Genomic DNA, 23406 nt, shown 5'->3' on the forward strand with positions numbered 1-23406 from the left:
TAAACTTCTTACATGACATTTTTAAAAATACCCTATTTTTTATATAGATACTGAGAAATATCCACATTTTGAGAATGTCAGTATGGATGTCAGGGATTCAGATATGTCTCAGAAGGAAATATAATTTTTCAAATAACAGTGTCACCTGAAGATTCTGTCAGGTAGAAGTAACAAGACTAGAAAGCCATGGTTTAAGGCTCATTTCTAATTGTTCTCAGTAAGAACTGGAAAACTGGGAGCCAACAAAGAAGGGAAAACATTCAAGTAGATCAGAATCAGCCTGGCAAGAGAAGTGATCACGGAAGGAGATTTTTGTATAATTAAATGTCAGTTTGCATTTTGAAATATTGCCTGCTGCCTCCCACTCAATCACCAAGTGAAATGAGAGGGAATATTCTCTATGCAAACCCAGAACAGACAGCCACAATTGTTAGCTTCTGCACAAAGGATGAGCCGTAGATCAGAAGGATCAGAGCAGATCATTTTCCCAAGGCTATAAAATTTTGCCAACAAATTAACTTAGATGTTATTATTTCCCTCCATAAGAAAAGCAAATAAATAAAAGAAAAAAATGAAGCTGTATAAACTTGTGGAATTTTAGAACAGGGTGGAATTTTAGAGGTCATTTAGTTCAGTCTCCTTCCTTTACAGAAGAGGAATTTGATGCCCAGACAGATGAGGTCACTCAAGGTCACTCAGCTTATCAAGTGACTCACAGAGCTGTCACTTTCTTCCACATTTGGTGTGGGAGCATTTGTGAGGTTGAGAAGCAGGTGAGTGGTGCTGTATGAGGTGGTGCCCGTCTCCTGTTCCTTGTAGGCAAATGGCTTAGAAGCCTTTAGGTCTGTTGGGGTGGGACTAGGAAATGGAGAGCACCCTTGGGTAAATGCCCAGGACTAGCTAAACACATATGTTTCTCACTATTCATTTTTATTTCTTTTTTCATCATTGTACCAATTACACAAATGCCAAATTTACAGAATCAGAGTCTATAGGGGCATGGTTTGGACATACAGATTTTGGTAAAAGTTCCCTGAGTGTTTTTCATGTGTACTTTTATTAAAAATGGCTGCATTAGCGATTCATTCCTTTCTGACAGAAAAGTCTTTATCAGTCAAGAACAGTTTAATCAATTCAAGGGTAGGCTTGAGGGGCAATGCAGAATGGAGCATAGGAGTCCTTACTCAGCTTACCAAGTGACTGACAGAGCTCTCACTTTCTTAGTGACAGTAATCTTAGAAAAGTAATCTATGAAAAGGCAAAGGGAAATTCTTCAAAAGCAAATATTGCCTCTTTTCAGTTTTGTCCAGTCAATGTAAGAATGGGAGGAACTTAGGTCCATAGCTAACAGCCTTACAAGGAATTTTCTTTCTTTCTGTGCTCATAACCAGACTAAGCTCTCAAACGCCCCTCTTGGAGCTACTCAAGAGTCTTATATGACCCTCTTGTCATGGAACATGATGCTGAATTATTCAACATGACGGAATCATTTCAAATTGTTGTTGTTTATCTTTTTCTAACCTCAGAGGTAAAGAGTTGAGTTAATCACACTCAAGTCATATTGCTAACACTCATCACTGGTTTGTGAGATCCTTATTGTATTTATTTATTTCCTTTTATTCTCATTTCTCCCCCTTCCATCCCCAAATAGGCAAACATTCTTGTCTGTTTGGCAAGGGTCCTTTTAAAATTACCCCAACATAGTATGAATGTGTTTGCTATTTTACTGTATGTTATGTTCCTCATTTGGGTCATTGAGGGGAGAAGAGAAAGGAGAAGCTTGGTAGATGCTTCAGTGCATCTTTCAACAAACATTTGTGGAGATGGAAGGAGATTTCAAAATGCTCTAAGTCCTCTCCTAGTTTTTCTTGGTGGTATAACATCATGTGAATCTCACTTGTTGATATGAACATAATGTTCCAGGAATTCAAATAGCAAATCCAGTCCAGCCCAGGTAGTTGATCCCTACCCCCCATTGCCTGGTCTTGTGTCACTTTTCACTCAATCCCCAAGTACAGAGGACAGTTGATTTCCAGCTACCTATAAACTGAAAATACCTTGTTTGCATTTATGCACTTGAAAACATGAAATTGGTCTACAGCCCAATGTAGTCACCTAAAGGTAAAGATTCATTTGAGTGGCTGAACATACTATGCAGGATGTTCTTTTTCTAACTCTTTTTCTGAGTGTTTATCAGTGATTTTAGCAACTTCATAATTTTGAAATTAAGAATTTAAAAATAGGAGATGTACTTCATGAACATTTTACAGAGAAAATTTGGCAGTTACTCTTGGGGACAACAAATAAATTTGGTTCTCCTCATTTTTCCAGTTTTCTCCTATAATAGAATTAAATCAAAGTCAGTCATTTCTTTCAGGGCGAAAGTGAGAAAATGAAGACTTTAAATGTCATTAGATTGAACATCAGAGGTGGTGGAGATATTAGGAAAGAAACTTTTTAAGATCAGTTTGAAAAGGGCAAAAGACCATTTAAAAGAAAATCAATGTGGAAAGAACAAGTAGTCAGAAGTGGCAATAAATTAGAAGTTCAAGCAAAGGCAACTTTCTTGTCATCAAACTCTTATTCTTATTCATCCATTTTCTGGGTCATTTTTCTCCTACCTTCTCTGTTTTACATCAGTTCCCACTAGCAGTGGGGTGATGACATAACGAACTTGGAGGTTCCTCTTTCCTTTGAAACCTGGAGGGTTATTTTTGCCCCCAGGAACACTAGGACACTGATTTTCAACAAGGCATTTTTTTTTCTTTTGTGTTCTGAGCAGTTTCTGATTTTGACTCTTACAATCAAAACCTGACAATCTCAATTGCTCTGATATTTGAGTCTTTGTGGCCTGTTCTTCTCATTATTGTCTTTTATATACCTGACCTTCTTCTCAGTAATTGGGTCACCTTCTGCTTGTGGTTCCTTAGGGATTAATTTCTCCAACAGGCTTTGTGGGGTCATTTCCTGGCAGCGCATCACACCCACGAAGCTGACAGCTTTGAATCTTGAGCTGGTGTTCTAAATTCTTAAGGGAGCCTTGAGAATTGCTGTTTTCTTCTCATGTTACTCTTAAGTACATTACACTTGCTGTGTGCTTTGACCCAATAGAACACAATCCCTTGTCTAATCTATCTTTGTTCCCTATTAGTAACAGTTCTTGTAATAGGGTAACTACAAGGCGAAGATAAGAACCTGCCAAAGGATCAGATAAAATTACTCATAGAAGGTGCTCACTTCAAAATCACTGTCTCCAAATGAACAATTACCTAAGTGTGTGTGTGCATGTGTACACATACAGCATTAACTTTCAATTTTTCCAGACCAGTTTTAAAATACTAAAGCAGAAGAAATAAATGAAAATCACATTATTGTCATAAGTTAGTTTCTAATGCAAAAGGGTAATTATCAGGGCTGGAATTGTAGGAAAGCTTATATTCTATTTTTGAATGCCCACAGATGTTAAAACTTTGCGCCTGCTGCACAATTAATACAACTTCTTTGACTTTTGAAAGAACAAATGAGAAATGATACTTAAGCTTTGTTCCAGTAAATTAATTATAGTGCCATCCTTTATCTGACAGTTGCTTACAGTTTCACAGCAATTTATCTTTAAGCTTTCAGAATGGTGATACAGACAAACCTCTAGTATACAAATTTTGTAGGTGAAGAGAGAAGTTGACTAGAAAAGCTGCATGGAGGTTATTTACCAAATGTGTGTTCTGCTCCTCTACAGTCAGAATACAGAAAAAAAAGCTGGGTGGCCCAGTCATCTTGCCTCTGATTCTAAGATTACACAGGAATGGTCTGTAAGATATGACCCAGTCCCTTCCAGTAAGTTGAAGAGGACGGCATTTCATCACCATGGTTAGGAAGGAATATTTTACTGTGTCTTACAAGCACCTTTCCTGCTTCATCTTACCTCCTCCTCCTTGACTTTGCATGTAACTGTCTAGTAGTGGCTACAGCCATTTACACAGTCACCTCTTATGTTCTTAACCACATTGAGATCATATTGGTTTTTAGGGTTCTATTCTTTCTTCTTTTGTATGTTATGTGTAAAACCATATTGGCAATTACAAAATTATTTTTAAAAATTAAGAGTTTCTATAACATAAGGTAGGAAAGGATTTTTCTAAGCTAAATATAGCAATCATAAGTAAATGAAAGGGTGGATAGATTTGATGATATGAACAATAAAAACTTAAATATATCTGAGAATCATCATGAACAAAATAAGGTAATGAAATGAAAAAGTATTTGCAATAGAAGAAACACAGAGTTAATGTGTTTATTTTTGTTGAGGTACATGCAATAAAATGTAAAAATCTTAGTGTACAGCTTGATGAATTTTGATATGTGTGTATACCTGGGTAACCATTGCTCTGAACAAGATACCAAACTTTCTCACTAATTTTAATGTGTTAATGTATTTAATGTACAACAAAATTATTTAAATCAATAAGAGACAGATCCAATTTAAAAAGAAAAGCTCATGAATAGGAAATACACAAATAAAAGCTATAATACATGGTCAATACGCATATGAAAAACTGCCCAATTATGCTAGTAATCACATAAATGCATTTGAAAACATGCTGTACTTGTCAGATGCACTAGGAGTTCTTTAAACAGCTTTCTCAGTGTTATTAAGGGTGCAGGGAAATAAACCTTCTACTACACTGCTGGTAGAAGTGTAAATTGATATAGCTTATTTAGAGGCCAAACAGACAAAATGTATCTAACGAGGACCTAGAAATTATATTTCCCAGAATTTATCCTAAGGGAATGATCATGGATGTGTGTATATATATATATAAAGCTGAAAACACTATTTTCCAGGAATATTTAAAAGAGTCAAAAATTGAAAAAAAACATTGTCATACTCCCATCCTCAGGTTCCAGGAGAAATAAAATAATTTTAAGTGATCCTTGATTCCCTCAGATCTGCAGGTATTTGGAAAAAATGTCAACCAAGGGCTCAGGCATTACCCAAGGTTCCTGAGGTCTTGCCCTTGTACTCCTGGGGTCCTCATATCCAAGGAATGAGACTCTAGTTTGGCTAAATTATTTCTATTCTGTGAATATTTTTCTGTCATTAGTACTGACATTAAAGATAAATATCTAATGCTTAGGAAGATGTTCATGATATATTAAGTGAAAAAACAAGATATCAAATTATATGTAATCATATTTTTATAAATATATAGTCACATTGAAAATTTAGAAAACACTTTAAATTAAAATGCATATCTCTGATGGTGAGTTTGAGGGGTATTGATTTTCATTTTTATGATATTTTGCAAATGTTCTATGTTGAACACATTACTTCTTAAACATCTATTGAAGTAAAATATACATCTTGGAAAGAACACCTGTTCTGTACAGCATGATGAATTTTTGCAAACAGACCGCACCTGTTTAACCAGCACCCAGCTTGAGACATAGAACACTATCAGTCCGTTTTGTACCCACTTCACGTCATTGCCTATCCCTCAACACCACTGCCACCTCCAAGGTGATTTTAGCCTGACTTCTAACATCATTTATTAATGTTGCATAGTTTTGTACCTCATATAAATAGATGGAATCATACAATTTATAATGTCTTGATCTGGCTACATTTGCTTAATATTATTGAGATTCATCCATATTGTTGCATATTGATATAAATCATTCATTCTTATTGTTGTATGTTATTCCCTTGTGGGAATTACTGTAGTATAATGTATTTACCCATTTTACTGTTGATGGGCATTTGTATACTTTTCAGTGTGGGTTTATTTGAATAGTACTTCTCTGAACATCCTAGTGAATATTGTACATTTGTTGCACATACCTACATATTTCTGTTGGATATACACCTTAGAGTAGAATTGCTGGGTCTGAGACTGTGCCCAGCATAGTAACTATCTCAAGTTTTTGAAGTTGTTTGAGTTTATAATTCACTGGCCATGTGTCAGTTTTTGCTGCTTCACATCCTCACCAAGTACTTTGTGTTTTCCATCATTTTCATCTTAACTGTTCTGGAGGTTTTATATTGTGGTTTTAATTTGCTTTCCTCAAATGAGGCTAAGAATCTTGCCATACATTTATTGGATATTTGGATATTGTCTTATGTGAACTCAACAATTTTGCTCATTTTTCTACTGGGTTTTCTGTCCTACTGATTTGAAAGGGTTTTCACATATACTCTGGATGCTAGTCATTTGTTGGATATATGTGTTGCCAATGTATCTTCCCTATCTGGAGTGCCTTTTAGGTCTCTTAATAATATCTTTTGATGAAGAAGCATTTTTAATTTTAATGTATTCCAATTTATAGTTTTTCCTATTATGGTTAATACTATACATGTCCTTTACTATTCCAAAGTTATGATAATGTCCTTTTATCTTTTCCTTTAAGAAAGCTTTATTATTTTTCCTATACCATTTAAATTTTCAGTCCTTCTAAAACTGATAAACAAAGTGAGGTAAGGATCAAGATACTATTTTTTCAATATGAAAATCCAGTCAACCCATCACATTTATTGAAATGACTAACCTTTCACCACTGCATTATCATCTTTATCATTGATGAGGTGATAGTATATATATCTGTGCTTCCTTCTGTTCCATTGGTTATATTTTTCTTGGGCCATAACCAAACTGTCTTGATTACCAGAGCCTCATGACAGGCTGTGGTGTCTGGCGGTGTGAGTCCTCTAGCTTTACTGTCCTTCAGAATTGCCTTGGCCAACCTTGGCTCTTTGAGCTTCCATATGTGTTTTAGAATCATGCTGTTCGTTTCCAAAACATAATCTTGGGGGCATTTTGTCAAGACTGCATTGAATCTACAGTTTAATTGGGGAGAATAAGCACATTACTTTGTGATAAGAAAATGCAAAGTAATTTTAAAAAATGCTAAAACACTACTAGGTCAAGAATTTTAATCAGTTTCTTTTCCAAAAGGAAGATATCTCTTTTAAATGTTAAATTATAGATATATGCAAGGCAAATATATTTTAGATGTATTCTAGTAGATATGAAAGTAACAGTCCAATCTAGTTATTGGTCCTTTAGAGAAATCATAAGATTTCAACATCTATATCTTTTTGTAAAAATGTGGAGAAAGTATATTAGATCACCCTGGGATGCATTTTTTCTTCCTTAGGTTTGGCCAAGGTGTCAGAAAAGGTGTCAGAAAAGGCATTGATCTACATAGACTTCAACTGTTGGAACCTTCTGAAGGCCAAGAACATATTAATTGTCACCTTTTTACTGGAGCTGAACTTCAGCTGAATTAATTATAAAAATTATGTCATTTTACCAAAGTTAACAGAGCATCTTTTAAGTGCTAGGCATCTGGTGGCTTAGGATCTATAATAATGAGTGAGAATAAGATAACTTGTGTTATTTACATTTAGGTAACTCAGATGCCCCAGCCCATTTACCCATCACATGACCTAATTCAATGTAGTTCAAATCTCTTCTCTACTTGACGCAAGGAATTCTAGTATTTTACCAACTTGCTGTTCTTACATTTTTTTTTTTTGAATCCCTAGATACTCCAAGCCAGTTGTTTGACATCTTACCCAGCTTGCCTGGTTCTAGACTGAATGATCAGCATAATTGTCTTGCTGATCACCCACATCCCTCAGCTCCAAGCTGTTGCTCCCCATACACAGCTTTAACCCCAGGTGCCCTTCCAGACTCACATAGTTCCCCATAGTAATAGGAAGATCAGCTGTGATGCTTGCATGATTTCACCAATGGCTTCAGAATTTTTTTAAAAAGGAAATAAAAGTGGAGAACTCCATACTGGTTATTAGATATAGAAGTTTTTTGAGTTCACAGACCAAAGCTTTCCACAAGTGATCTCTATTGTGCAGTCTTCTCTGCCCAGTCTCAGGCCGGTCCTTATGTTTCAAGGATCAATTTACCTCCCCACAAAGGGAATGCCTGAAATGAGTCTCTCATACCTGGATCATAGATCCCCTGACTCCCAGGCTCAGAGAAAGTGACAGGCTCATCCCTGTACCTATTTCCTGCTCCCATCAATCTTCTGGTGAGACCGACAGTAGAAAAATCTCTTTGTGCCTATCCCACACCCATCCACAGAGGTTTGGTCCTTCCCATTAGTTCCTAAGATAATTCAGAACACCAGCACTTTTCTTGAGTTTATCAATCTGGAATAGCCCCAAGGAAGGGGCTTATGCAGTTTAGTTTGAGCTTCAGCAAACCTAGGTCATTCTTCTTTCTAACGTAAGATGTTTTCACATCCTTCCTGTGGCTGCCAGGCTCCACTGATTTCTGATGGTTAACTCCCTGAACAAGAAAGCACTCATCTCCCAGTAATTACAAAAACTTTCAGGGACAATACAACTTAAATCCACTCACAGAAAAGAAATATTTTGTGAAAGAAAAGATAATTTGGAGAGATGCAATGGTGCACAGTGAAGAGAGTCTTTTATATGATTACGTAAAGCAGGTTAAGCTCCGTGGAGCCAGATTATCTCCAGAGGCTCCATTACAGAATAGAGTCCATGCTTTTCCTACAAGTATCACATAACAGAAAGATCCTCTGAGATATTTTCCCCAAAACAAAGGAGCAGTATGGTCCTAAAACTGAATTCAAATCTTTTCCTCAAGGGAAACAAATTTCTAGAAGCATTAAAATGTCACTTTTTCTTATTTAGCAATTAGTGTCAAAATCTCTTGGGGCTCACATTAGGTCAGAGCACCCTATTATGATCTATTTCACTAGTACTCAGCAAAGTGCCAGTAGGTGATCAGAAAAAGAAAATCTGAGACAGATGAGCTGTCTAGTGAAATCAAATACTAAGAATAATTTCAATCCAATATAATAAAGCTAAAACGGTGTAGAAATATGCTGAGTACTTTGGGGACTGCTTTACAAAGAATTTTCCATAGTAGTTCTCATGAACATTGAGCAGCAAAGTGATTGCTTCTTCTAGTTTATTTTAAACTCTTAAACTTTTTAATTTTATTCATTTATTTAACTACTCTAGGGCCAAGGATAGCATATGTAGTCAGCATTTGGTAATGACTGCTTGGTTAAATTGAACCAAATATATCCTCCCATATCTGGATCCAATTATATAATAAATACTGAAATATACCATAAAATGAACATACTGTACTGACCTCTTCATTTTTCCCCAAAACTCTGTATTTGGGAGAAAGTTGTTTGTAGTATGAATGCCAAGAACTCGACTTTTTACCATCCTTTGAAGTAGGAGTTCAGAAATTAGGACCAGATATTGATAACATAACAAAGTGAGCAAGAATCAGCATCAGAGTCCTGCATCTTTCCATCTGTATGCTTCGATCTTGCCCAATTCTTCCCACTGGACGCAGTGTTCCATTTCCTGTGAGAGCCGACTTCAGAAAAGAGCAAATAGACGGCCAATGGCACAATGTGCCCATGTTAGTGTGTGACTACCCCAATAGAACTAGAGCTTTAAATTTTGTTTTCAATTAAGGAATGAAGAAGTTTGCCTTAAATATTTGGAATTTTAGTTTGCAAATGAGTGGTTGTGTTTTTTTCCTTTGGGTGTGCACTGTTACCTCAAGGTCTAAACAGTTGTGTACTCAGCCTACCTATAAGCTGAAATTATTGGAAAACATTGACCTTGGTCACTGTATTCATAGCTCTTGCTATATACACAACTCACACACACACACATACACCATGCACTCATTTATTCAACAAACATTTTTTAAGTGCCTACTTTATACTAATCACAATTTTAGATGCTGAGGATTTGAAGACAATACACAAGTTCTTTTTCTCAAGGAATTTGAAATCTAGCAAGGAAGGAAAGTGTAGAATTTTCTATAGTGTTTATTACACTTTGTCATAATTTCCTGTTTTCTACTCTGTGTTTCTCATTAGACCATAACGTCCTGGGCCGGCATCTTATTCCCCTTACTCATTATAGTTTCCCTAACATTGTGTCCTCTGCCTCAATAGTCAATAAACACTTACTGAAATGAGTAAGTAAAACTATATAAATATAATAAAACTATATAAAAATTAAAATGATACAAAGTTTGGATGTCATGCTTGCTATACGTGTGAGATGCTTCCGGATACAGGGGTAGGAAGAAATCCTGGCAAGAGAGAAGCCCCATGAGGACTCTAAGCAGTGACGGGGAAGGCATCTTAGGTTTAGCAGTTAGGAAGGGTTTACAGTGACTTTTCAGGAGGAAGTACTAAATTGGGAAATGAGTTGTGATCCAGGTTGTTAGGGGTTAAGGAATGAGTGAAAAATGGATAAAACTGATTGACTTGAGTTGGAGAATGAGGTAATAGATCCACGGTGTGGGGGCAGTCTTCACACTTACACAGAAGTGAGGAAATTGCTTCCCCTGTTCTCCATCTGATGTGACAACTCTGTGTCAAGGAATATAATTATCCAAATGTGTAGCAGAGATGTCTTTACCTCTGAATCAGTTTTCTGTTATTTTCAATATGTCATAGTTTTGTTATATAAAATAATATATATATTATTTTATATATATATATATATAAATAATTGGATAACTACGCCAGTAAGGGCCAGTCCTAAGTATAAAAGTTTCCTTATGCATTGTGTCCTGATCATTGAGAAATCACTCCTTTGGTTAGTCACTGACTATCCACGTCAACTCTTTTCCCCAAAAGCAGCAACTCAAGGACCAACCTTCTCAATCTCTGGCCTGTACTAAAATATCTCATTCTATCAGAGATGTTAATGAATGGCCATCAAAGCTGAGAGAATAATACAAAAAGAGCATAGAGTGCTTGCTCTGGTTATGACCCCTCTCACCCTAAGAGAAGCCTGAGTGGCAGTTCGAAGCAGAATGCTACCCTCTGTTCTGTTTAAAATTGGATATTCCTGAAGGTTCTTCTGCCCCATGCAAGTGAAACATATAATTTAAGACAGTCTGATTAAAAAAAAAACCCTTTAAAATAGAAAGTGATATTTTTCTCTCTCCTTCCACTTAAACTCAGTTACCTTCCCCTTAGCTAGAAAGTTGACATACATATCACCACCACACATATTATAAGCCTAGAAATTATATCATCTCAGGCCAAAAGTGGTTGTTGAGACTCTGATATCTTCCCTCTCTACCACCTCTAGGTCCTTTTCCCAAGACCTCTGGAACTAAATATATCTGGTTGTAAGTGGTTGTTAATGGGAGCTAAACTTATTTTTCCCCTGAGAGGTGAGGAAATGTGGTGAAGCCAGAACTAGAACTAATAAATTGGGACTTGGTGGATGGAATGAATCCCCCCACCCCTCCACCCTCTGTTGATTCCAGACATTACATCCTCCCTAGTGTGGCCTTAGGGTGTCATCTGTAAGTAACAGTAACTCTAGGAGAAAGTAAAATAAAGATAAAGATTGTGAAGGGTTCAGATATTCTGAAGAAGTTTACAGGAGAATTCTAGAGTAGCTGTTAATTTAATTTTAAAGGCTTCTTTCTTACTACTTAAAATATGTATATTTAAGTAAATCAAAAGCATAATTTATTTCTAAGACACTTGGCAATCAGAAAGGCATAGGTAAACTGGCTTTGCCTTTTATAAGATAATACAAAGAAGTCATTGTTTTTTTCAGAGTTCAGACCTAAAATGAAACATTATGATATATGTCTTGTTTCTATGAAATACCGTGTGTTAATTAGCAATATGGGCAAGGCCAGCCACCTCCAAAGAGGTTAAATTTTCAGATTTAACCTGTCATCAGTCTTCAGTTGAGTCAAGAATCTTGGTTGCTTCAGTTGAGATATAACACTTAGATTTCAGAGCCTCATGAGATGATGGCTGACCGAGCCTTGCAAGGTTAAAAGTTATTGGTTTTCTTTATATGGTGTGATGGGTTAGTTTTCTAGATAAGGCATAATATATTAATGATGAGCTCGTTTAAAAAGTTCTTTATCTTTGTATTAATTAGTTCAGTTAATTCTTACTATAAAATTTAATATTTTTAAGAGAGAACACAAAGTAATATTTTGAATATAACTTTTATATGGCACTGATATTTTCTAAAGTTTCCTAAGAAAAAATGGCTTTGTGACACCATAATATTTTGGATTTAGGGGATAAAAGTGAAAATATCGATAAATGTGCAGTTAAATCACATTTCAATTATAAATGAATTATTTTATGCAATGCAGCTGTAGGAATTGCTTAAACTTGTTTTATATATAGTTTGAATAAATTTTAAGGGAGAAAATTGCTTTTCTGGGGAGCTGAGAGTAATAGATTCATTTGGAAAATTTTGTGAAGTAGAGTTCCTTAAAGTGGTGGCATTAAGATAAAGTATTTATAGTGCAGATAGGTTTTACATATCAACATTAGCAATTTCTAACCCTGAAAGTTATGATTTAGCCTATGGTGTTAACACATAATGGCACTTTGCAAAGGGTGTATGCTGTAAATAAGGAGCTCTTTTTGACATACTGTGTTCATAGAATCATTAAGTATCTTCATGGTCATACCCTGTGCATAACTTAGTTCTGAGTTTTATACATTGAGCTGGTGAAAACTCCAAACAGGGACTAGTCTCTCTTTGTTCCTTTCTTTCTATAGAGGTCCAACCCAACTTGGATTAATAAGGCTGCTCAAAGCCAATATCTTTCAACCCCTTCAGTTTTTCCCATAGGCAAAAATTCCTTATAAATCATGATTCTTTCTTTATCTGAATGCTTCATGCCTCATGGCACAGGACTGTCCACCTCAGCCAGTTCTTTCTCATGCAAACCCCTTTCCCTTAGCTTCTGCCCAGTTAATCCCTGAGTATTTTGCTATGAGAGCATCTTTTTCTTTATTCTAGTTGATACTTGAAAATATTGTCATATTCACACTGGTAAGTATGTGTGACGTAAAACATATATTGGTCTTTGCCCCCAGTTCCTGGCCAAGAGCTCCTAACATCCTAAATGATAAGAATGCTAGGAGCATCTCACTCTAATGTTTATTCTTTGACTCCAGTTTCTAACACAGGGCTCCTAAAACCCCTGTAATTTCCTGGGTGATAGGAGTGTCTTTTGTTGCAATAGACAACCCAGGTGGGCTCCTGGATGGCTGCTAGATGAGGGGTGGTCACTGAAAGACCAAACCATGATTAGGAATTTGGAATTTTCAGCCACTCCTCCCTATCTCTTGAGAAGGGAGAAGGGCTGAAAACTTTAATGATCAGTCATACCTGTGTGATGATGCCTCCATAAGATCCCCAAAGTATGGGTTTCAGAGAGCTTCCAGACTGGTGATGTATGGAGACACTGGGGGAGTGGCACACCAGAGGGGCTATAGAAGCTTCACGTCCCTTCCCACATACCTTGCCCCTATACGTCTCTTCCATCTGCATGCTCATCTGTATCATTTATCATATTCTTTAGTGAACTGTTATGCATAGGTAAGTGATTCCCTGAGTTCTCTGAGCTGCTCTAGCAAATTAATCAAACCTACCTAAGGGGTCAGTGCAATATCTGATAATAGCCAACTGGTCAGAGGCACAGGTTTCAACCTGGGCTTGTAACACATCTGAAGTGGGGGGCACAGCGGTTTGTGGGACTGGGCTCTTAACCTGTGGGATGACACTGTCTACACAGAGAGAGAGTGTCAGAATTGAGTTACTTCATAGGACACCCAGCTGGTGTTACAGAGAATTGCTTGCTGTGGGGGATACACCTCCGCACATTTGGTGACCTGAAGTGAAGTGTTCTGTGCGACTAGTAGAGGAGACACCCAGGAAAGAAACACACAATAGGGAAGAACTGGAGTTGTTTTTTTTTTTTCAGGAGAAGTGTGAGTTTTTCCTAATACAATATGAAAATGCCAGTAATACTTCTATTAGCTAAAATGAAAAAAATATGTATGTTAAAGTGGACCTGAACATAATAAAAACTCAAGGCTACAGTCATTACCAAGGTTCTTAACATATGGAAAAGCCTCCTTTAAAATGTTCACTTAGGTTGTAATCTATCACTATATCCTCAGCTAAGCAAATGAAAAAAACCACTTAAAAATAAAATTCGATCTTAGTCTGTTTTTATTTTTCCTATTTTCCAATTACTAGTTTACCATGGATTATATTTCTGTTATTTTGTATTTTAGATGTATTGCATTTCAACCTTGTCAAAGACTAAGTTGATGTTTATCAGCTAATCTGGAAACCAAAATACAAGTTGTTACACAACATCTATGAGAAAATATGTTCCAGTCCCCACTGGCTGACTTATAAAGGGACTTCTGGAACACCACCTCCTGTAAGTTGCAGACACAGTGTGTTTTAGTCTGTGTTACCTGTTCCCAGGTTAGGACACCTGTCTGTTTGCAGGTGTGCAGGTTGCATGTATTATAATTATATGTACCTTTGTGTCTACACTTGCCCTTTTTCAGAGTTCTGAGTCTGTAACATCATGTTTTCCTTCTGTCAATAGATATTTGCATGCCTGTTACATAAGAAGTATGGGTCTGGGCCCGAGGGATACCCAGTGGGATTGCTACCCCCATGGGATTCACATTCTATCTGGGAAACAGATATAAACCAAGCGATTGCACAAATACGTGTGAGATGCACACTGTGACAGGTGCTCTGAAGGGAGGCCACACAATGCCTCAGAGCCTGTGCGCTGTGGGGCCCTGCCTTATCTCCTGGAGAGGTTAGCACCCCAGCTGAGATATAAGGGGAACGCAGAAGTTAAAAGGAGAAAGTACTTTGGAGGTAATGGTAGGGTGGTGAAAGTAGAGCACCAAGTGCTGCAGACAGAAAACACGTGTCAAATGATCATATTTGCTCAGTTAGGTAATTTTGATAGCTTTTTTCCAAGAGCAACCACTGAGTAGCTCAGAGTGCTTTAACCATACCATGAAAACTTGTTGTAATCATACGGGACAATAAGAAAGCCCATATTTCATGAGCACTTGGACTTTTTCTTTCAGGTATGAAGTACTCCTTCAGCCCTGACAGCTACCCTGAAGATGGAATTATGAATATGGCAACTTTTCTACGGGGCTTTGAAGAAAAGGGGATAAGGAATGACAGGGCTGAGGATCAGTTCAGCAAAGAGAAAAAGAAAATTCTGTTCTCCTTCTGTGAGGTGTGCAACATCCAGCTGAACTCCGCCAGCCAGGCTCAGGTGCATTACAATGGCAAATCCCACCGCAAACGAGTCAAGCAGCTGAGTGATGGGCAGCCCCCACCACCTGCTCAGGGCTCCGGGCAGCTGCTGGCCGGCCCTGGCACCAACACCAGTGCAGGTAGGCGCGAGGGCCCGGGCCTCCATTTGCTGCTGGAGAACTGCTTCTAGAAAATGAAAGATTTAGAGCAAGGCCTATCTTTCACCTTAAAATTACCATCACAGTAGTATGCATTCTTTTCTCTACAGGTAAAATCTAAGAGCTGTTTGTTACTTCTCAGTATATACTTTATATATATATGTAATATTAGACACAAAGGTATTTATAGGTTTTGTATGTACACATACAGAATTTATAATTGGGCCATAGACTTGGTGTTGTACCCCCATGGTATGTGAACATTTTCTACTATATTTTGAAATGTGCTTAAAATGGATCAGTGATGTCAGTTTCTTTCCCCCCTCTCTGCAAAATTAGGCTTCCTTGGGTTTCTGTCCTCTGCTCTCTACTGGGTGGCATACTACTTGATAGTATATAAAAAGCTACAGCTTTATTTAGAACATCCCATGATGCAGGAAAGGAGCATTAATCTTGTGTGTTAGGCTGGTTATATTCTCTTAGGCAGTTGGCAACAGTGTGCCAGTGGTGTTCTAACAATAGGAACAAGCATTGCCAAGAACAACAGGGCTTACCTCTGAGCTCTGGCACTGCAGCAAGCCCTTTCCCTCCCCTCTGGGCTTCTCACCCTCTCCTGTGGGCTGGGTAGAGGCAGAAGCTTAGGAATGTTCACATTCCTGCATCTGCCCTGAATTCCTAACAGTCTTTCAAGTCCTTTACTTTATCCTTAGGCAGCCCTTCCTCCACATTGCTGGTCACTGGGTATCTTCACTGTGATACAACTACAACAAAAAAGTGAAATTTACTGTAATCTGTGGTGAAGATTTCGGCAAAAAGTGGGCCTCCTATCTAGGTGTAACTGGGAAGCCAAGATAAGCCTCCTCCTAAATGTGGAAGAGCTCCAAATTCCACTCTAGCAAGTATTTGCTCTGGTGCAGAACAGCCATTTGTTGGAATTCTGTGTGGTGCTGTTACATAGTTTTTGATTTTGTGAAGTTATATGATAATCCATATCAAGCGTCAGTGAAATCTGTGTATGTGTGTGCTGTAAATAAATGATTTTTATATTTCAAGCTAAACCTCTTTTTACCCAGCGTATGACTTACTATCATTAAATCTTTGTCCCCAGTCAATACTTATCCTGTGAAAGAACTTGAAGGAATGTATAGGATATAAGATACACAGTTATTACAATAGTGTAAAATTACTTTTCCATTTTGGATTTATTCATTATTATTATAATTATAAATATTCAAAAGGTGAATTAATGTATCTGTATTTAAATGTTTAAAGTATGGTTGTATTAGGTTAAAAAAACTGTTTACTCTCTTATATCTAAATCAGAGATCAAATAGCCCTGAGTGAGGGTTTGAATTAAATCTGTTAGCATGGTAATATCTGCCTAAATTGAGGTTAGCCTGTAGCTTCTAATAAGTAGTGATGTTAGTTATTAATATTAATTGAGCAATTTCTATCGACCATATTCTAGTCCTAAGAACTTTATAGGAATTTTCTCATTTAATCTTAGAATCCCTGAGGTAGGTACTGTGATCATCCCTAATGTACAGACTAAGAGCAGAGGCTCAGAAAGATAAAACAATTTTCCCAGGTTCCTATGGCAAAAAAATGGCAGATCCAGAGCCCCAACCATGTTTAATTGACAGGGAAGCCATTATTATTTGTCACTACCTCACTGCTCTTTCCCACCACGCCGTAAGGCTCAGGTTAGAGTCAGACCTATGTGCTGTGATATGTTTGTGGTCACAAATGTTTGCTTTTCTGGCAAACTATCTCATTTTATTGGGTTTTGAAAACAGACATGTAAAGCTCTAACTCATGAGTTTCTCCACTGGTTCTCCAATGCTAGTGAAATTAGCTAGCTGACATAAATTTAGCTAAGACATATACAGAATATTACAGGTATGTTTTATAAGTAAAACATAGCCCATCACCTAGTATAGTATAATATATTAACATACAGGAAAATGGATGAGAAAATGAGACAGCTTTTCAATTTGTATATTAAGCATAAAGGACAATTTTCATATACTGATAATATAGGCAATTATCTGTTCTCAGAAGATGGGTTTAGCATATCCTGTAGGCCAATCACTTAACCTCTGAAAGTGGTTAGCATTAATCCTCCTACTGAAAAAAAGTAGGTATAATAATGTCTCCTCATTGAAATAGAAATTAGGCATAGATGTATGTAGAAAGATGATTATGATATGATTTACAAAATATTAGATCCTGAGTATCCAATAAGAGAAAGGATAAATACCTTATAGCACATTCATTAGACGAATGATAGAAACCATAGTCATTAGAAATTATATTGCTGAATACCAAATGGCAGGGAACCTGTCCGCGATATGATGCTTAGTGAAACAGCAGGAGCTAAAGTGGAATAAACCTTAGTGCTGCTGTGTGTGCATGTGCGTGTTATCTACTGTTTAGACTCTCAACTCGTTTAGGAATAAGCCTGACATGGTTTTATTTTTTCCAGTCACTTTCTTCAGTTTTGATCTACCCAACGTCTGTTTCCTGCTGGGTAGCAACTCCCTTAACACCTTCTCAGCCCATAACTTCTCACTTTTGTATATTCAGAGGGACTCTTTGCTTTAAAAGATTCAGTTCTATTTATAAAAACATCTATGACATAGCTGAATTAAGATTTAGCTAGACAGACCTTGGAGTTTTTGAGTGCATGTGGGACACAGTTGCCTCTCAAGCTGCGCCTCCCTCAACCTGCCCATCAGCCCAGGTGGTGGCAAACCATGGAAGGGTGGAGGGTAGAAGTGTCTTTACATCCTTGGCAAGGTGGCAATGATATTCTTGGAAGGCTTGCTACTCTGGTTGTCTCTGTGGGTCACAGGTGATTCTTAGAGACTGCAAGAGTCAAGAGTTCCCGACAAATGATCCCTTAGATATTGGGCGTCCCTGCAATTTAGCTGCATCTCCCAGCTTACTCCCAGTTGGTAGCTAAAAGAGCCATTCCCCAACCATGTGTGCTTCCTTCTCCTACATTATGGCAGTCCTGGCAAGATTTGTCCTCTATTCTTATCTATGTACCAACTCTTGGGACTTGAGAGTGCATGCATAATTCATCTGACAACTAATGTTACTCTAGAAAATCTGGAGCTGCTGGGGGCAGGCAGTGGTGGAGGGGAGTGCAGGAGGGCTCCTGCATATTTCTCTTCCCTGCCCAGGTAGCACAGGAGAGACTGGCAAGTACACTGACAAAGCAGGCACCTAATCAGGGAACAAAGTGCCAATCTCCCTTTTTACTCATCAGTTTGCTTTAGGGAGTGTTATGGGCTGATTTGTGTCTACCCTCCTCCCACAAAAAAAGATATGTTGGAGTCCTAATCCTTAGTACTTCAGAATGTAACCTTATGTGGAGATGGAGTCTTGGCAGAGGAAATTGAGTTAAAATGAAGTCATTTGTGTTAGGTTGACCCTAAACGATTATGACTGGTATCCTTATAAAAAGGGGAAATTGGGACATAAGGACACAGAAGGGGAGATGAAATGAAGAGACACAGGAAGAAGATGCCATCTACTACCCAAGGAGAGAAGCCTGACACTGATCCTTCCTTCAGAGTCCGCAGAAGGAACCGCCTGCAACACCTTTTCAGACTTCTAGCCACAGAACTACCACATGATCCATTTCTATTGTGAACCAGCCCAGTTTGTGGTACTTTGTTACAACAGCACTGGCAGACAGATGCAGGGGGGAGAACAGTAGCCCATCTTCTCCTCAAAGGAGAAAAGATATAAAAGTAGAGACAACCTTCCCAAGAACTGTTCATATCAGGGGAAACTTCCCTTTCTTTCCATCAATATTATTACAGTTTTGGAGTTGGCAAGACTGGGAGTGGGGTCCATGAGGTGGTGGTTGAGATTTAACCCAAGTCTTTGAATAAGGAGTGACTGACCCCTAACCACTGGCAGTTCTTCCATTAAGCTTAGAATTCAGGGTATTTACAGAACCTTTAGATCTCAGCTTCTGGAAGTACAGGAGAATTCTTAGAGTGCACCTAAAACCATTCTGTCTGTGTGTATGTATGTGTGAGTGTGTGTGAATGTATGAGGGGAACTGTTTTCCCTGAGAGAGGGAATCATGATGAGGAGCAGTAGGAGCCCTTTCCTGGAGTCATCCCTGGCCAAATGCTGTGAGAACACTTTGGGCTGCATGAGGGAGAATCAGAGGGGCAGCACAGAGAGCTCAGCTCACTTGGTCTGCATATGAAAAATCTCTGCTCTTTTCCCCACAGAGCACCAAGGGGTAGTTAGAAATAATAGAAACCACAGATGAATCTTGGCTTTGGGCAGAGTAGTTGCATGCTTCCGTCCCTGAAAGAGTCCACAAAGACGGTAAGACTCTGGTGTTTCTAGTCCCCAGCATCCCCAGCAAGAATGGGCAGGTGGACCCAAGGCAGTCTTCTGATTTCCTGTGGGCTTAGTGAGCATAGAGGAAGCCAGGTGACCCTGGGAACCATAGAGAGGCATCTGAGAGGAGCAGGGAAGCAGCTTTTCCTGCAACCTGATTGAAGCAGTGGCAGGAGAATGTTTCCCATGTGACAAGAGTGAAGTAAAGGCCTGCCTGAAGATCCCTCATAGTTAGGAACAAGGGAAAATTCCAGACAGATATAAAAGTCTCTCTCAACAGATACCAATGTGAAGACATGACAGCCAGGCCATAGCCCCTTGTACCTGGCTTCAGTACCATGTGAACCCATAAGCAACCTAGGTATCCTACCCAAATCTAGACACAATTTACCCCAGAGAAAGAGGTACTCTTCTTTTCTAGTTCCTTAAGGTAGGGACTTATTGGAGACCTTTCTCCTTTGTAATATAAGCATTTAGGGCTATAAATTTCCCTCTCAGCAATGTTTCAGTTATATCCACATATTTTGGTATGTTGTTTTCCATTTTCTTTGAGATTTCTTCTTTGATTTATGGATTATTTAAGAGATACATTGTTTAATTTTCCTGTTGGTTTTCTAGTATGGATTTCATTATGGTCAGCGAACATACTATGTATAATTACAGTTCTTTTAAATGTGTTAAGGTTTGTCTTATGGCCGAAAATATGGTCTTTCTTGGTAAATGTTCCATAGGATGTGCACTTGAGAAAAATATGTGTCCGACTTTTTTTTAGGAAGGAAGAAATAAAACTCTCTCTTTGCAGATGACATAATGGTCTCTGTATATAAATTCCAAAGAATCTGTGAAAGAGCGCCTAGAACTAGTAAGTTAGTTTAGGAAGTTTGTAGAATAGAGGATCAACACTGCAAAAAAAATTGCATATCTACATTTAAAAATAAACATATGGAAACTGAAATTTTAAAATATAATACCACTTAAAATTATGTCCAATAAAATTAAATACTTAAATGTAAACTTTAAAAAGCATTCACAGATTGTGGATTCAAGAAGGCGATGTGAGAGATGAGACAGAGAACTCCTCCCCAAACCACATATAATACGAAAATAGAGTTAATACAACTAATCCTAAAAGAGCAACAGGAAAGAGGGCTGCACCAGACTGCGTGAAGAACAGAGCAGACCTCACGAAACATGGCAATGTACCAAAGCATGATCTGGCCGGACCCAAGCCTTCCCCCACCCCAACTCACCACAGGAGGAAGAGAAATGGAGTGGGGAGGGGGTGGAAGCCTAGGACTGCTGAACACCCAGCCCTGGAGACCTGCTTTGCAAGCACAAACCTACATCGCATGGTGCTCTGGAGATTAGTGGGGTTGGGAAGCTAAGACAGGCAGAATATCTGAGAGACTGAGATTCCAGCCAGAAGAGAGGGATCCACATCTAGTTGCTCTGGAACAAAGGAAAGGTGGGTGCTCTGAGAAGCTTCCTAGCAGGGAGAGTGCTGCTGAAGGGGTGGGGTCTGCACAGAGCTTGCTGTGTGGGAGAAGAGAGAGGTGGACAAGGTTGTCTGGGCTCGCTCTACCCAGCAAGTTGGGAACTTTGAGGAGCTTCAGGCACTCCATCCCACTGGCTGGCTACTCAGCTCCAAGGCCCCCCACTGTGATACGCAGCCTGTGCGTCTTCCTTCTGACCTACTGGCACTGGCTCAAAAACTGGCAGTCACTGCCCTGGTATCAGGCCAGCCAGAGGGAGGCCCCACTGACAACAGGTACAGATGCAAAGCACAGAGGCTTACACCTATGTGCTCAGCCCACTGGCTCTGACAGTGGAGACAGGCACTGCAGGAAACAGCTCTTTCCTCCCCCAAGGCACCAGCACCGCTACCCTGCAACTGCCGTCCTCACTCCAGGGGATGAGCAGTACCAGAGAATAGAGCTTCTGGGCACTAGAGGGTGCAACATTGAAATATGACATGTCAGAGGAAACTGGTTCAGACCAAAATTTCACAAAACCCAGAAAAAGGGCCAAATAAAACTGAAGTCACCAATCTTCCTGAAAGAGAGTTCAAAATAAAAATCATAAACATGCTCATGGAGCTATAGAAAAATATTTAAGAACTCAGGGATGAATTTAGGATGGAGATTCAATCATTAAGAAATTCCATATCTGAAAAGCAACATACAATGGAGGGATTTAAAAACAGATTAGATGTAGTTGAAGAGAAAGTAAATGGAATAGAAATTAGAGAAGAGGAATACAAAGGAGCTGAGGCACAGAGACAAAAAAATGATCTCTAAGAATGAAAGAATATTGAGAGAACTGTGTGACCAATTGAAACAGAACAATATTTGCATTGTAGGGGTACCAGAAAAACAAGAGAGAGAAAAAGGGATAGAAAGTGTGTTTGAGGAGGTAATTGCTGAAAACTTCCCCAATCAGGGAAGGAGATAGTCTCTCAGGCCATGGAGGTGCACAGATCTCCCAACACAAGGGACTCAAGAAAGGCAACACCAAGACATATAATAATTAAAATGGCAAAGATCAAAGATAAGGGCAGACTTTTCAAAGCAGCCAGAGAGAGAAAAAATATCACATACAAAGGAAAACCCATCAGGCTACCATCAGAATTCTCAACAGAAACCTTACAGGCCAAAAGGGAGTGGTATGAAATATTTAATGTAATGAAACAGAAGGGCCTCGAACCAAGAATACTCCCCCCGGCAAGGTTATCATTTAAATTTGAAGGAGGGATTAAACAATTTTCAGTTAACTAAAAGCTTAGAGAATTTACCTTGCACAAATCACCTCTACAATTCATTTTGAAGAGTATTCCTAAGGCTAAATAGCAGTGGGGAAATAAAACTACAGTAAAGGAGAACAATTAATTACTAAGCAGGTGCAAAATCAAATCAACTACTCCTAAAGTCAATCAAGGGATAGACAAAGAGTACAGAATAGAATACCTAATATATATAGAATGGATAAGGAAGAACAAGGAGAAAAAAAACAAAAGAACCTTTAGATTGTGTTTGGAATAGCCTACTAAGTGAGTTAAATTACCCTGTTAGATAGTAAGGGAATTACCCTTGAACCTTTGGTAACCATGAATCTAAAACCTGGAATGGTAATATACATACCTATAGATAATCACCCTAAATGTAAATGATCTGAATGAACTAGTCAAAAGACATAGAGTCATTAAATGGATAAAAAACAAGACCCATCTATATGCTGCTTACAAGAGACACACTTCAAACCCAATGACATACACAGACTGAAAGTAAAGGGATGGTAAAAGGTATTTCATGCAACTAATAGGGAGAAAAAAGCAGGAGTTGCAATACTTGTATCAGACAAAATAGACTTCAAAGCAAAGAAAGTCAAAGAGACAAAGAAGGACATTACATAATGATAAAGGGGTCAGTCCAACAATTGTATATAACCATTATAAATATATATGCACCCAACACAGGAGCAACTACATATGTGAAACAAATACTAACAGAATTAAAGGAGGAAAGAGAATGTGATGCATTCATTCTAGGAGACTTCAACACACCACTCACTCCAAAGGACAGATCAAACAGACAGAAAATAACTAAGGACACAGAGGCACTGAACAACATACTAGAACAGATGGACCTAACAGACAACTACAAAACTCTATACCCAAAAGCAAAAGAATACACATTCTTCTCAAATGCACATGGAACATTTTCCAGAATAGATCATATACTAGGCCACAAAAAGAGCCTCAGTAAA

General features: G+C 38.3%; 1 protein-coding gene across 6 annotated transcripts in view; it reads left to right on the plus strand.

Annotated features, from left to right (window-relative positions):
- The window catches only part of ZNF385B (zinc finger protein 385B), a 438948-nt gene that overhangs the window by 82185 nt on the left and 333357 nt on the right, over nt 1–23406 (plus strand). For 3 of the 6 annotated variants that reach the window (XM_037000371.2, XM_037000369.2, XM_037000370.2), the window contains exons 2-3: nt 14110–14261; nt 14938–15255. In XM_037000371.2, coding sequence (XP_036856266.2) covers nt 14940–15255 — 316 coding nt within the window. In that variant the 5' untranslated portion in view covers nt 14110–14261; nt 14938–14939. Of the gene's footprint in view, nt 1–14109; nt 14262–14937; nt 15256–23406 lie in introns of those variants that run through there. The other 3 variants (XM_073218598.1, XM_073218599.1, XM_037000374.2) reach the window with 3 other exon arrangements.

This window comes from Manis javanica, chromosome 12 (assembly GCF_040802235.1).
Source record: "Manis javanica isolate MJ-LG chromosome 12, MJ_LKY, whole genome shotgun sequence".
Classification (NCBI taxonomy): domain Eukaryota; kingdom Metazoa; phylum Chordata; class Mammalia; order Pholidota; family Manidae; genus Manis; species Manis javanica.